The following is a 13,900-nucleotide window of genomic DNA, read 5'->3' as shown; positions in this document are numbered from 1 at the left end:
GTGACACTTTGATTGCACACAGGTGGATCTTAATCAGCTAATTATGTGACTTATGAAGTGAATTGGTTGGACCAGCTCTTATTTAGGGGTTTCATACGAAAGGGAGTGAATACTTATGCACACTCCAAATTTGTTTTTTCATCTTATTGTTTGTGTTACAATAAAAAAACAAGTTTCACTTTTAAAGTGGTAGGCATGTTGTGTAAATCAAATGGTGCTAACCCCCCAAAAATCCATTTTAATTCCATCTTGTAATGCGACAAAACAGGACAAACACTAAGGGTGATGAATACTTTCGCAAGGCACTGTAGACACCAGGAAGATTGAATTCGCTTTTTGGGTTGTTCTTCTAGACAATAAAGTTGATATTCGGCGTTTCACCTCCGACCCTTGCCTATGACCTTTAAAATTAGGGCACGAGTCATGGACTCGACTACTACAAGCCTGGTTTGTAGTGACAACAAATTTGTCCTTGATAAATGTTCGGTATTATAATGAATCTTAAATTCACGATTCCTAAACAAATGACACATGATGCATACAGGGTTTTTATTTTACCACAATTAATTATTTAACCAGCCATTAATATTGCAGGTTTCTGTTGAACTTTGGAAGGATATACTGCACTCTAGGCAACTTAATGTGATTTTAAGATTTTACACTAAATGGCAGTAATTTACGTGAAGAGACTTGTACAAATGAGCAGTAATTCAAAATGCGGATGAGCCGTTATTTACAAAACATCTGCCTGAGAAATGCTACCATGGTCCATTACAGTAACATAAGAAGGTAAAACATTCTGCTGGAAATGTTCAGAAAGAGTCGGGCTTGTAGTACTCGAGTCCAACTCGTGCCCTAATTTTAAGGACTTGTGACTTGACTTGGACTTGAACACTGATGACTGGGACTCGTGCGTGAACTGCATTTGGACTCATAAACTGGAGGCGAGGACTCATATTTTTTTTTTTCTTTTTTTTGGAACACGCCATCATAATTTGGCATGAAATATTTATATCTGGATTAATTTTTATACTAGGTTTGTGCAAGAGAATGCAGAGTCACCTGTTCATACGTCATGTTCAGGAACAAACTAACGTTAATGGCGCTAAAATGCCTGGAGAGAAGCCCCTAGGATTGTCCGCTTTGCTTATACAGACTTCTCGTGCAGTGGGAAAAATGCACTGCTGTGTGTTCCATATGTAGAAGAACTATCGAGGAGACGATGGGGACAACCTCAAAATTCAATCATTATTTGGTAAGACTCCACCCAGAGAAGTAAGTGACGTGCTATGTTCATTGCTCTATTGATAGCGGGGCTTGCTGAGCGATAAACTAGCTAGTGTTCACCCACTCATGTTATTTGCCCTGTTGATAGTGGGCGGGGCTTGCTGAGCAATGAACAAGCTTTTTATCTGTAGCCTAGCTAACTGGCAACAGTCAGCTTGTGAATTGCTGATTTTCTTGGTCTTTTTCTCGGCTCTGCTTTGGTCCTTGGCTTCCGGGTGCCTCGCACGAAGCACTCCCATTTCTCTCTCTCATTGTCCGGTCTTTTGGAAAATGATGAGTACTAATCCCATCAAGATTGGTGTTGCTACACCCTCCGACGATACGTCTGTTAACCATTTGTGAGAACGTTGAAGAAATTTGCAGAAAACCACCAGGTCGTTTTCTCATAAACCAGCGCTGACGTAGGATTCAGAGGGAGGCGTCCCGCATGTGACGTCACGAAAATCAATGTTTGTCGGGAAATCCAAATGCCAAGTTTTTTCACAGGCAGACCAATTCACCTCAAATGGCTTGATTTCAACTGAATTTTTCTGGTATTGCGCAAGGTAAAAAAAAATTGCGTAAAACGTGACAGATTTGACCAAAGTTTAATATAAAATAGGAGAATTGCATTGATCTTGCTCCTGAATTTACCCATGATATGCACTTTAAGTTAAATCACCATCAGGGAAGCCTGCCCTATTCATCTCTGCCTTCCCCTGTTATCTTCTCCCTTTAGATGTATATACAGTATTTGCCTAAAAAGTGTCTGATCTAATTAGTTTTTCTTCATATGAAGAACAAAAGGCACATCGCAGTTCATGCAGTGCATTACAGAGCCTAGAAACTCCAGGCATTGTTTGGAATGACGAACTCCTTGTCCTAATTAATTTCTTTATTTCTCTGTAGTCCTCATGTTTCTGGAGAGCTTGTCGTAGCCAGCGAAAGCGGAGCGGCTTATCTTTGGATTGTGGGAAAGGGGTGAGTGTGTGTGTGTGAGAGCTTATGCATGCAATGTGCTGTACTGATCATTTTATCAGTTTGTTTTGGAACTGTGTGTGCAATTAAAAGAGTGATGTGCACATCATGTTTGACCTGAATAAAACGCGCCTTGTTCCAGTCCTAAATCTTTCACGGGCTATCCAAGGAGATCCATTACATCATTAGATAATGTTGAGTGACAAAATGTCTTCCAAATAAGACATCCATTCACCTTGACTTCGTATTATTAGACAGTGTGATAGTTGTGGCATTACATTTATCTAGATTTCAAGTTGCATATTTTTATCAATATACATCCATATAAATTTTATATATATTGTGTTTTTTATATATATATATATATATATATATATATATATATATATATATATATATATATATATATATATATACACACACACACACACACATATACACACACACACACACACACACAGGGTGCGATTTGTCAAAAACCAGAAAGGGGGGGGTTAAATCATGAAACGTCACAAAAATTAAGGTAACAATAGGCTAGCAGCTCAGTAACATCCGATGATATCAAATGAATAACACTAAATGAAAACGAACACTAAACCAGAGATAGTAAATTCATCTTCCTATCTCTCTGACTAAAGACACGAACACTAACACACAGCAAAGTTCGCATTGCTTGCCGCGTTGCTGTGATGTTTCTCTCCCTCCGGATTAAATGGACAGTGACTCGAAAATCACTAAAATACATGAATACTAAATGAACAGTTTGCTCTGATGGCGCAGTTCACATTGTGCGCAGCTTTCCGATTTAAGCTGTTTTTTTCTCATCCTTATACTTCCTGTTTCATGGACTGTAACGGATTTGCTTATTTAGTAATTTTAATACAGAATATACTTTGAAATTATAATCAGACACTCCAACGCCCCCCCTAAAAAAAAAAAATCGGATCTGCGCGATTCAGCCGTGAAAAAGGCGACATCCGCCAAAAAGCGCGCTGTTTGCATCCCTGCATAGAACGCAAAGATGTTATTACCTACAATGTATCTATTTGCTGGGGACGTTCGTGAACATCAAAGCTGCCACTTTGGGTCATTTTGAAAGTGAGTGCAATGTAGACCATAGAAAACTGTGTCACAACATGCCTGTCATGTCAACTTTTTTTTTGGTTTGTTTGTTTTATTGACTGGGTTGTCCCCGAGGATTTTTTTTCAGCAGAGATAAAAACCAGAGGGGGGATGATCCCCCCCCCCCCCCCCCCCCCCAGCATATCGCACCGTGTGTGTGTGTGTGTGTGTGTGTATATATATATATATATATATATATATATATATATATATATAAATAAATAAAAATAATGTATTGTAATGTATTATAATATAATGAGTGAGGCCGTCGTGAAATAAACAACTGAGGGAATTAACCCAGTACGACTTCCTGTTTACTCTCAATGCTCACTACATAGTGTGTAATGTAATGGAAATGTAGATGCGACATAGACCCCCATTCACGATTCGGACACAGAAAAACAAGGACACAAATGAGTGCCTGCTGAAATTAACTACTTGCATTGAATCACTTTTCAGACATGTACTCAGTTATATATTTAACCTTATCTATTACATAATGCTCCTCGGACTCACCTGATCCATCCTGATGCCCTACATCTGGCTGGAGTCTCATCACATCATGCCTGTGGAGGATGGCCCCATATGGACTGTTGAAAGTCGCACTTGCAAGACTGCTCTGGACACTTAGTGGTGCTTGAAAGTTTGTGAACCCTTTAGAATTTTCTATATTTCTGCATAAATATGACCTAAAACAACATCAGATTTTCATACAAGTCCTAAAAGTAGATAAAGAGAACCCAGTTAAACAAATGAGACAAAAATATTTACTTGGTCATTTATTTATTGAGGAAAATGATCCAATATGACACATCTGTGAGTGGCAAAAGTATGTGGACCTCTAGGATTAGCAGTTAATTTGAAGGTGAAATTAGAGTCAGGTGTTTTCAATCAATGGGATGACAATCAGGTGTGAGTGGGCACCCTGTTTTATTTAAAGAACAGGGATCTATCAAAGTCTGATCTTCACAACACATGTTTGTGGAAGTGTATCATGGCACGAAGAAAGGAGATTTCTGAGGACCTCAGAAAAAGTGTTGTTGATGCTCATCAGGCTGGAAAAGGTTACAAAACCATCTCTAAAGAGTTTGGACTCCACCAATCCACAGTCAGACAGATTGTGTACAAATGGAAGAAATTCAAGACCATTGTTACCCTCCCCAGGAGTGGTCGACCAACAAAGATCACTCCAAGAGCAAGGCATGCGATAGTTGGCGAGATCACGAAGGACCCCAGGGTAACTTCTAAGCAACTGAAGGCCTCTCTCACATTGGCTAATGTTCATGAGTCCACCATCAGGAGAACATTGAACAACAATGATGTGCATGGGAGGGTTAAAAGGAGAAAGCCACTGCTTTCCAAAAAGAACATTGCTGCTCGTCTGCAGTTTGCTAAAGATCACGTGGACAAGCCAGAAGGCTATTGGAAAAATGTCTTGTGGACGGATGAGACCAAAATAGAACGTTCTGGTTTAAATGAGAAGCATTCTGTTTGGAGAAAGGAAAACACTGCATTCCAGCATAAGAACCTTATCCCATCTGTGAAACATGGTGGTGGTAGTATCATGATTTGGGCCTGTTTTACTGCGTCTGGGTCAGGACGGCTTGCCATCATTGAAGGAACAATGAATTCTGAATTATACCAGCGAATTCTAAAGGAAAATGTCAGGACATCTGTCCATGAACTGAATCTCAAGAGAAGGTGGGTCATGCAGCAAGACAACGACCCTAAGCACACGAGTCGTTCTACCAAAGAATGGTTAAAGAAGAATAAATTTAATGTTTTGGAATGGCCAAGTCAAAGTCCTGACCTTAATCCAATGGAAATGTTGTGGAAGGACCTGAAGCGAGCAGTTCATGTGAGGAAACCCACCAACATCCCAGAGTTGAAGCTGTTCTGTATGGAGGAATGGGCTAAAATTCCTCCAAGCTGGTGTGCAGGACTGATCAACAGTTACTGGAAACGTTTAGTTGCAGTTATTGCTGCACAAGGGGGTCACACCAGATACTGAAAGCAAAGGTTCACACATTTTTGCCACTCAGTTATATAATATTGGATCATTTTCCTCAATAAATAAATGACCAGGTATAATATTTTTGTCTCATTTGTTTAACTGGGTTCTCTTTATCTACATTTAGGAGTTGTGTGAAAATCTGATGTTTTAGGGCATATTTATGCAAAAATATAGAAAATTCTAAAGGGTTCACAAACTTTCAAGCACCACTGGACAGTAATACATTTCTGGCTGAGGACTACAGTTGACTTGCTAACTTTCAGCCTGCAGTCGTCACGAACAGTTTTGCACTCAATTCTCCCAACAGTTTATAACTTTAACAAAACAAACTTGATGTTAAAACTATGACGACTTTCCTGGTTTCACAGTTGTACTTTGTGACTGTATAGGACATGGTTATAGAAGCGAGTTGTTTATAATCACGCTATCTGTTATCACCCAAATGAGGATGGGTTCCCTTTTGAGTCTGGTTCCTCTCAAGGTTTCTTCCTCATGTCGGCTGAGGGAGTTTTTTTCTTGCCACTGTCACCACGTGCGTGGTCATTGGAGATAAATGAGGGATAAAATTAGCTCATGTTTCAAGTCTTTAATTTTCTGTGAAGCTGCTGTGCGACAATGTGTGTTGTTAAAAGCACTATACAAATAAACTTGAAACATTACTTACTGCGGTCCACATCATGTCTGAGTGGGGACCCAGTTGTGACGACGTTAGCGTCGTGTCTCAACTCGCTGTGCCAGGTAAGCTTCAATCAGAACCTTGCCATGTCTTAAAAATAGGATCTGACAAAGTCCTGACGTTCCACGAGGCAAGTTTGATCTGCCTCATGTAGTTGTTGCGGGCATGTTTGGGCACATCAGGGCCACGGGTTCCTTGCAGCTTTGCCCTCGGCCCATCATTAGTGCGCAGGTGCTGCCCAGATGTACAACGCATAGATGTCGTGCATTGTCTCAGGTCTGTAGCGGATATGAAGTTCCACAACCAAAGGTTGCTGGCCTCAGGCTGTGGGTAAGTAGGCTGCCCTCTTCTGTACTTGCGTCCCCCAATGGCAAATGGTGCAGCGTGGACTCCTAAGAGACGCAAATCATCCACACCCCATGCCAGAGGAGTGGAACTTGAAACATAATAAGAAAATAAGTGAAAACAAAGGCCAAGTAGCCAAAAACGTTTTAATTGGTTTGGTAACTAAAAGTAGAACATGGGATCTTGAATACACGAATATCATTAAATTGTAAAAATATCCGAGTGGTAAGATTTGTTCTGACATCTTTAAATACACACTAAATACCCATGATTGGAAGCAGTGGTGATTGCTTTGGGGCGGCGCAGTGGTTAGCACTGTTGCCTCATAGCAAGAAGGTTCCGGGTTCAAACGTCATGGCTGATGGGAGCGCCTTTCTGTGTGGAGTTTGCATGTTCACATGGGTTTCCTCCGGGTGCTCCGGTTTCCCCCACAGTCCAAAGACGTGCAGTGGCTACTCTAAATTGCCCATTGATCAAGCTTGGATAGGGATGGGCTTGACCAAGCTTAAATGCTCTGAATACACCAATGATGGACGGTTAAAATGTCATCAGTGGTCTCAAAGTTTCGGGGAATCAGAGGGTACGAGGCAGAGAATAGGAGGGTACAATTAAACATGCTGAAGCCCTTCACCGTGAACTGTAGGTGAGAAAAATGGAAAACTGGGTTTATCTGAGACAGTTTCAAGGCATTTGGGAGGAATTTCCAATTTATTGTAAACAGCAGAATAGTCAGTTTCTATTCAAGCTATTGAACAGACCAGGGGCTCAGGCCAGTTTTCCTGAGGCTTGGTTATTTTAGTTTTTAAAAGGGTGATTGGCATAGATTGGTGAGGTTATATCTAACTTTACAAGAAATATTATCACCCACACATTCACAGGTTATTACCTCTTTATCAGTGCTCTTTTTAAATTCGTAGTTCACTTCAGTTTCTCTCTCTTTATCAACACCCATAACGTTTCAGGAAACTGAGGCACGTGGCCACTGACTTAATGCCACTACTAAAATTAATCGTCAATTTAATAAAAATATAATTTCCCACTCCCATCTCTCTCCTTCAGGATCACGAAGACACCATTCTAAGCTACATTATTATATTACAACATTCAAAATCCCAGACGACATCCAAATCAGTTGTTTTCTATTAATCTCGTGTTTTTTGAGGGTGAAAATACCCGGGGACTATCGCCCAGAAACGGAGCTCCCTAAGGGCGCTTGTCAGCTGACAGCAAGTTCAGTTTAGCTGTGTTTTTTTTTGTTTGTTTTAAACCGACCCCTGTATTACTGATGCTGCCTGATGTGCTCAGGGGCGGTCCCCCTGAGCTCCCCCATGGCTGTTTCAGCCCTTAAATCATCTTCAGTGCTTGAAGAAGCGCGCTCAAAATAAATAAATAAATTGCCAGTTTAGACTGCACCACTGTTCGGTTTGCGCAGAGATAATTACACCCCCACACCAGACCGATTAAGACGCACTGTAATTGGCCAAGCGCTTGGCGCTCGTGTGGTCATTACGTGTCGTCGATTTTTATTGGTCACAAGCACACGCTCCTTGTTTAAACTCTGGTTTCCCAAAGTCTCTTCACTAGGGTTGGATTTCTGTAAAAGGTGACTGATTATAATGATGACACACATTCGTCACCGTGATGACTGCTAGTAATTTTCTCTTTGTCACTGACGGATTATGTTCGTCATAATCCATAAACTTGTCGTTGACAAGTGTGACGAGCGCCAGCGGGAACCCTGGTCATTATTTAGTTGAATGAAACTTGGCTTCACATTGCGCGCTGCTCAGTTTTGTACAGATATGTAAACAAATATTTTTTGTTATTCCATGAAAAATAGACAGCGGCAAATCCTACTACGGACCAGCAGCAGTTTGCCGCTACTTTTGACACCTCTGCCTTTATAGCCCTTTCTGGCGATGGGAGAAAAGGCGACGAAGAAGGGAAGTCCTGCTTCCACTAACATTTCATTAAAATGCAGCAAGGGAATATTTACCAGAAAGATTACCAGGCTTGTAGGACTCGAGTCTGACTCATGCGATTAATTTTAAGGACTCATGACTTGACTTGGACTTGAGCACTGATGACTCGGACTCGTGCATTTAACTGCATTCGGACTCGTAAGTTGGAGACGAGGACTCGGATTTTTTCTTTTTTTTTTTTGTAACATGCCGCCATAATAATTTGGCATAAGATATTTATATCTACATAAATTTTTGTACTAATTTTGTGCAAGTGTGTCACACCTGTGCGCTTTGGCGCGTGCATCAGATTGACTCTTGTGCACGCCGTTAACGACTCGCACCTGCACAGGATTAAGGCACAATCAGCGCACCTATATAAAAACTGAAAATACACTTACTTTGCGAAGTATTGAGTTGCGTTGCTGAGACATTACTGAGCCTTATTTCCTTGTTTGAGTTCCTGTTCCTCATCTTTGGTTCTGCCGAGTCTACAATGGCCTGTTTGTGCCTTGCTCGACCTATTGCCTGTTTCACTGTTTTACGATTTTGCCTGCCATTCTGGATTTGTTTACCATCTTCACTTTGTATTAATAAACACACCTTCTGTACTTGCATCCATCTCCCAGCCATCTCTGACAGAATACTTCATATTCCCTGACAAAGAGAATGCACATTCACCTGGTCATACATCACGTTCAGGAACAAACTAATGTTAACGGCACTGAAACAGCCACCGTCAAATGGTGCGGTTGGAGTGTTGAACTCGACTCAGACTTGACTCAGTTTTCTTTAATGACTTGACTTGGATTTGAACACTGGTGACTCAAGACTGGACTCAGACTTGAGGTTTAGTGACTCAGCTACAACACTGGAGACTACATTATTCATCACTCTTGATGTAATTCAGCGTTTTACTGAATCAGATGATCAGGTGGCTCACTGCAGTATCATTCTGTTCATCCATTAAATTCAAACTGTTTTCTGGTGAGCAGTGCAGAATGAGAGGAAAATCTCCTCCTTTGATGCCGCTGACACGGATCTAACAAATAGCCTACCTATTGAAGCTGGTGTGTAAATTAGTGTCTGTTAGGTTTTTGCTGTTTTAATGGGAAGAAAGATAAACGCTCATTAGACAGCAGGCTTTTAATGTTATTGAGTCCCGCTCAGCTGCACTGTGTCAGTAGGCGTGAATAGAGTTTGGGCGGGTGCGTTTTGCACAGGTAAAAGAACACCTCTTGATGTTTATTGGTCAGTGTGCTCTTCGTTTCTCCTGACTGGATGCACAGCTTCTGTTTATTATGATTGGTAACCAGCTGCCAGTCAGGAATGAATGTGACCACCGTGTCAGACGTAAACATATCAGCAGCACCGATTGGAATCTGTTAGAGTAGGTGTAATTTGTAAATAAACCGTGTAGTAAATGAAGTATAACGTTCTGTTTGATTATTTGCATTAATTTCTGAAACGTTGTGTTTCTAAGCTTAGCAACCTTCTTTTTCAGCAAGCAGCTTTAACTGCTTTTTGGGCCAAATGGCAGACCATTTTTAAGACTGCTTTTGAAGTCTTTTGACACTCATCCTCAAATAAATAAATAAATAATACGAAGTTTAACTTGTATAGCACCTTTCTCACACCCAAAGTCGCTTTACAATTACAAAAAAAAAAGTCCACCAAAAGAGTGTCAGGATGTAATTCCAGTTGCGTAGCTGCCCACAATCCTACTAAAAGGCGCACGAAGGTAAATCCCACGCCGCTTGCATAGCCGTCGCAACGCCACCGGGCAGTGTCACTCAGAACACCACATCAAGCACCGACACACAGAGCGCTGGACAACCCTGATGTTAAAAACAGCAAGGAGCTCACTGCAGTCCATAGCGAGGAGCACAGGCATCACTCATGGTGAACCAAGGCCTGGAGGGAACCGACATCCAAAACTGGGTCTGGAGGTATCCCACAATCGACGGACAAAACCTTCAAACAAAGAACAAACACCAAACCATACAAAAAAAAAGGAAAATAAAAAGCTCCGGTGAATCCTCACTGAAAATTAAACAAGTGGCCAGACCAACACCCAAGATTTTATTCAAAAGTCCAAGAGCGAAAAAGGTTTTGGGAGAGTAAAATTGATTGGCTGTGTTTATTAGTAGTCTTAGATTCCAAATCCCTGTGAATGAGCAATAACTCGTTAGAATGAGCTCACTAATATTAAACCTATAGTTCGTTACATATGTAACATACTATACCATAATAGAAAGTTGTGCGTCCCCATTTTAGATAACCACCTGCTGTCACTCATTGGGAGCCATCATAAGTAGGGTTAAGTTGAAGTGTAGCAGCATATAAAGGATATACATATGGTGTGTCTTCATGTCCTAGGTTGCAAAAGATCCGAGATGAGAAGATGAACCTGTACTTCAATGCCAAGTCACCATGGCGATGGTGTGAGTTCACAGCTCATCCACGACTGATGGTTTACGCTGACAGGACTGGAGCAGAGCTTACAGACATCAGGGTATGAGGACATTCCACCAACCAGTTTCTCCCTTTATTTTTTGTTCAACCCCACGTTTTTTCCGCATGCAAGTTGCCCCTGATTAGCTAGCATCACTGTAATTGACAGGGGAGAGAGAATATGCCACCAATTTGCTCTCTTCGGCTCCCAGTCATAGATGGTTGTGGTATCATTGAGATTCAAACTCATGATCTCCAGATGCTAGGGCGATTCTCGATTATGATTGGTCAGTTGTGGCATTCTGTAGTTTGTTTGTTTCTGTATAACAGACTGTTAGTATTGACCATGTCTTTAGTGGAATCACTAAAATTGTTTTTAAATTCATATTTTGTCACATTTTGATTTCTTTAGTAAGTAGCCGTGAAATAAGCGGGATAACGTACAGCGAGCTGGTCATTATTGTGAAATAAACCCCAACAGGGTAATTCAGTACCATGACACGTACCGCCTTATATTATCTGGAATCAAGTGTTTTACTGGGAAACCCACCACCCGTATTTTTCATACAGCTACATCCGGGACATGGAGACCCAAAACCATCATACAAGTCTATATGTCCTTCATGAGTAAATTGATGAATTGTTTTTTGATAAATTTGGGTATTTTTTGTTTGTGAATTTGTCTGTATAATAAAAAAAAAAACATCACATGTTGGCTTGAAGATGTGAAGTTTATCTTGTGTTGAAAAACTCAGATTTTTCATGTAAAATCTATCGTGGAGCTGAGTGACATTTCCTGATATTTCACTCCGATGATGTCACTCCCAGTGTTTTCCCGCAGACTAGACGCACGTTGTTAATGGCGAACAGGTTCAAAATTAAAATTCTTTTGATTAACTTGCTGCTTTTTTTTTTTTGCGCGCACGCGTGTGTATGGGTGGGTGGATGTCTATATAATATACAGAACGTTACACGGTGGCGTGAAGATATGAAGTTTATCTTCTTGTGTTGAAATATTTTTTCACTCACTCATGAATATATTAATCACTTGAAGATAAATTTCATATCTTCGCGCAGCCGTGTAACATCCTCTGTATATTCGCCCTTACGTTTAGCCCTTACGTATGCCCCTAACAGCAGTAAGCTGTTCTAATTAATCAGCTCATTATCAGACTTGAGACTCTGAGGTTTGTTCACTTCATAAATCAGTGAATCCAGATGGTCATGTGACAAAGCAAGGAAACAAGTGTATACTTCCCAGCTAGTTATGTATTTATGCATATGGAAGTGGGCGGATAGCACTTATCCTCAGAGTGTGTTATGCCGCTTTGTAGTGTTGCATGAGTGGCCGTTCAAAAAGATGCGGTTGGCTGGTGTCACACGTGATGATCCTTGCCCTCCTTGGTTGGCAGCTGTCGTGTGATGGGTGGAAATTGGTCATGACTAAATTAGGGAGAAAACTGGAAAATGTGCTGCCCCCCCCCCCAAAAAAAAAAAAAGACATAAAAATGTATGGTTATACAGCATGGTCTGAACAATTGGTTAGGCAATTGGAATTAAAATGTATTTTTGGGGTGTTGGCACCATTTTGATTTACACAACATGCCTACAACTTTAAAGGTGCAAATTGTCGTTTTATTGTGACACAAACAATAATTAAGATGAAAAAAAAAAACAATTCTGGAATGTACATGGGTATTCAACCCCCCCCCCCCCCCCCCCCCCCCCCCCCCCCCCAAAAAAAAAAAAGGTCAATACTTTGTAGAGCCACCTTTTGCTGCAATTACAGCTGCAAGTCTCTTGGGGTATGCCTCTATTAGCTTAGCACATCTAGCCACTGGGATTTTTGCCCATTCCTCAAGGCAAAACTGCTCCAACTCTCAAGTTTTAGATAGGTTGCGTTGGTGTACAGCAATCTTCAAGTTATGCCACAGAGTCTCAATTGGATTGAGGTTTGGGCTTTGACTCGGCCATTCCAAGACATTTAAATGTTTCCCTTTTTAAACCACTCCAGTGTAGCTTTAGTAGTATGTTTAGGGTCATTGTCCTGCTGGAATGTGAACCTTCATCCCATTCTCAAACCTCTGGCCGACTCAAACAGGTTTTCCTCCAGAATTGCCCTGTATTTAGTGCCATCCATCTTTCCTTCAGTCCTGACCAGCTTTCCTGTCCCTGCAGATGAGAAACATCCTCACAGCATGATGCTCCCACCACCATGCTTCACTGTAGGAATGGTGTTCTCAGGGTGTTGGGTTTGTGTCACATGTGGCGTTTCCCATGATGGCCAAAAAGATCAGTTTTAAGCCTAGGTCACAACTGGCCGTACGTGCTCCTACGGCCGGTCTACGTGCAAGAAACGCACGGAGGGCGCGCGTGTGACGTGCTGATTTTCGAGCCGTAGACTGGCCGCAGAGGTTCTTTGTCATGTCAAACAAACTCTACGGGCGCTTACATTTTTTTTCAGGTTGCAGGACAAACTTACGGCCATCATGTGTCTTTCTCCACGAACAAAAAAGGCAGCGATTTGGGACACACCAAAAATCGCACGGCCAAAAAAATCGTACGTTCAGTTGTGACCTAGGCTTTAGTCTCATTTGACCAGAGAATATTCTTCCATGTGCTTAGGGAGTCTGTCACATGCTGTTGGGCAAACACCAAATGTGTTTTCTTAAGCAATGGCTTTTTTTGTCCACTCTTCCATAAAGCCCCACTCTGTGGAGTATATGGTTTAAAGTGGTCCTATGGACAGATACTCCCATCTCCGCTGTGGATCTTTGCAGCTCCTTCAGTGTTATCTTCGGTGTCTTTGTTGCATCTCTGATTAATTCCCTCCTTGCCCGGTCTGTGAGTTTTGGTGGGCGGCCTTCTCTTGTTAGGTTTGTAGTGGTGCCATATTCTTTCCATTTTGCTATAATGGATTTAATGGTGCTCCCTGGGATATTCAAAGTTTGGGATGTTTTTTTATAACCCAACCCTGATCTATACTTCTCCATAACTTTGTCTCTGACCTGTTTGGAGGCTCCTTAATTTTCATGTTGCTTGCTTAGTAGTGTTGCAGAGTCAGGGTCCTTCCAGAACAGGTTG

At 41.4% G+C, this 13,900-nt stretch overlaps 1 protein-coding gene across 6 annotated transcripts in view; it reads left to right on the top strand.

Annotated features, from left to right (window-relative positions):
- The window catches only part of taf1c (TATA-box binding protein associated factor, RNA polymerase I subunit C), a 92,033-nt gene that overhangs the window by 43,514 nt on the left and 34,619 nt on the right, over positions 1-13,900 (top strand). For 5 of the 6 annotated variants that reach the window (XR_009655717.1, XM_060935707.1, XM_060935705.1 and 2 more), the window contains exons 9-10: positions 2,176-2,247; positions 10,742-10,877. Coding sequence is in view for 5 of the 6 variants with exons in the window: in XM_060935707.1 (XP_060791690.1) it covers positions 2,176-2,247; positions 10,742-10,877 (208 nt within the window). In the remaining variant the exon portion in view is untranslated. The remainder of the gene's footprint in view (positions 1-2,175; positions 2,248-10,741; positions 10,878-13,900) is intronic. The other variant, XM_060935708.1, reaches the window with a different exon arrangement.

The sequence above is a fragment of the Neoarius graeffei genome, chromosome 12 (genome assembly GCF_027579695.1).
Source record: "Neoarius graeffei isolate fNeoGra1 chromosome 12, fNeoGra1.pri, whole genome shotgun sequence".
Taxonomy (NCBI): Eukaryota; Metazoa; Chordata; class Actinopteri; order Siluriformes; family Ariidae; genus Neoarius; species Neoarius graeffei.
The sequence above is the reverse complement of the archived record's forward strand: the minus strand, read 5'-3'. Positions and strand labels throughout refer to the sequence as shown.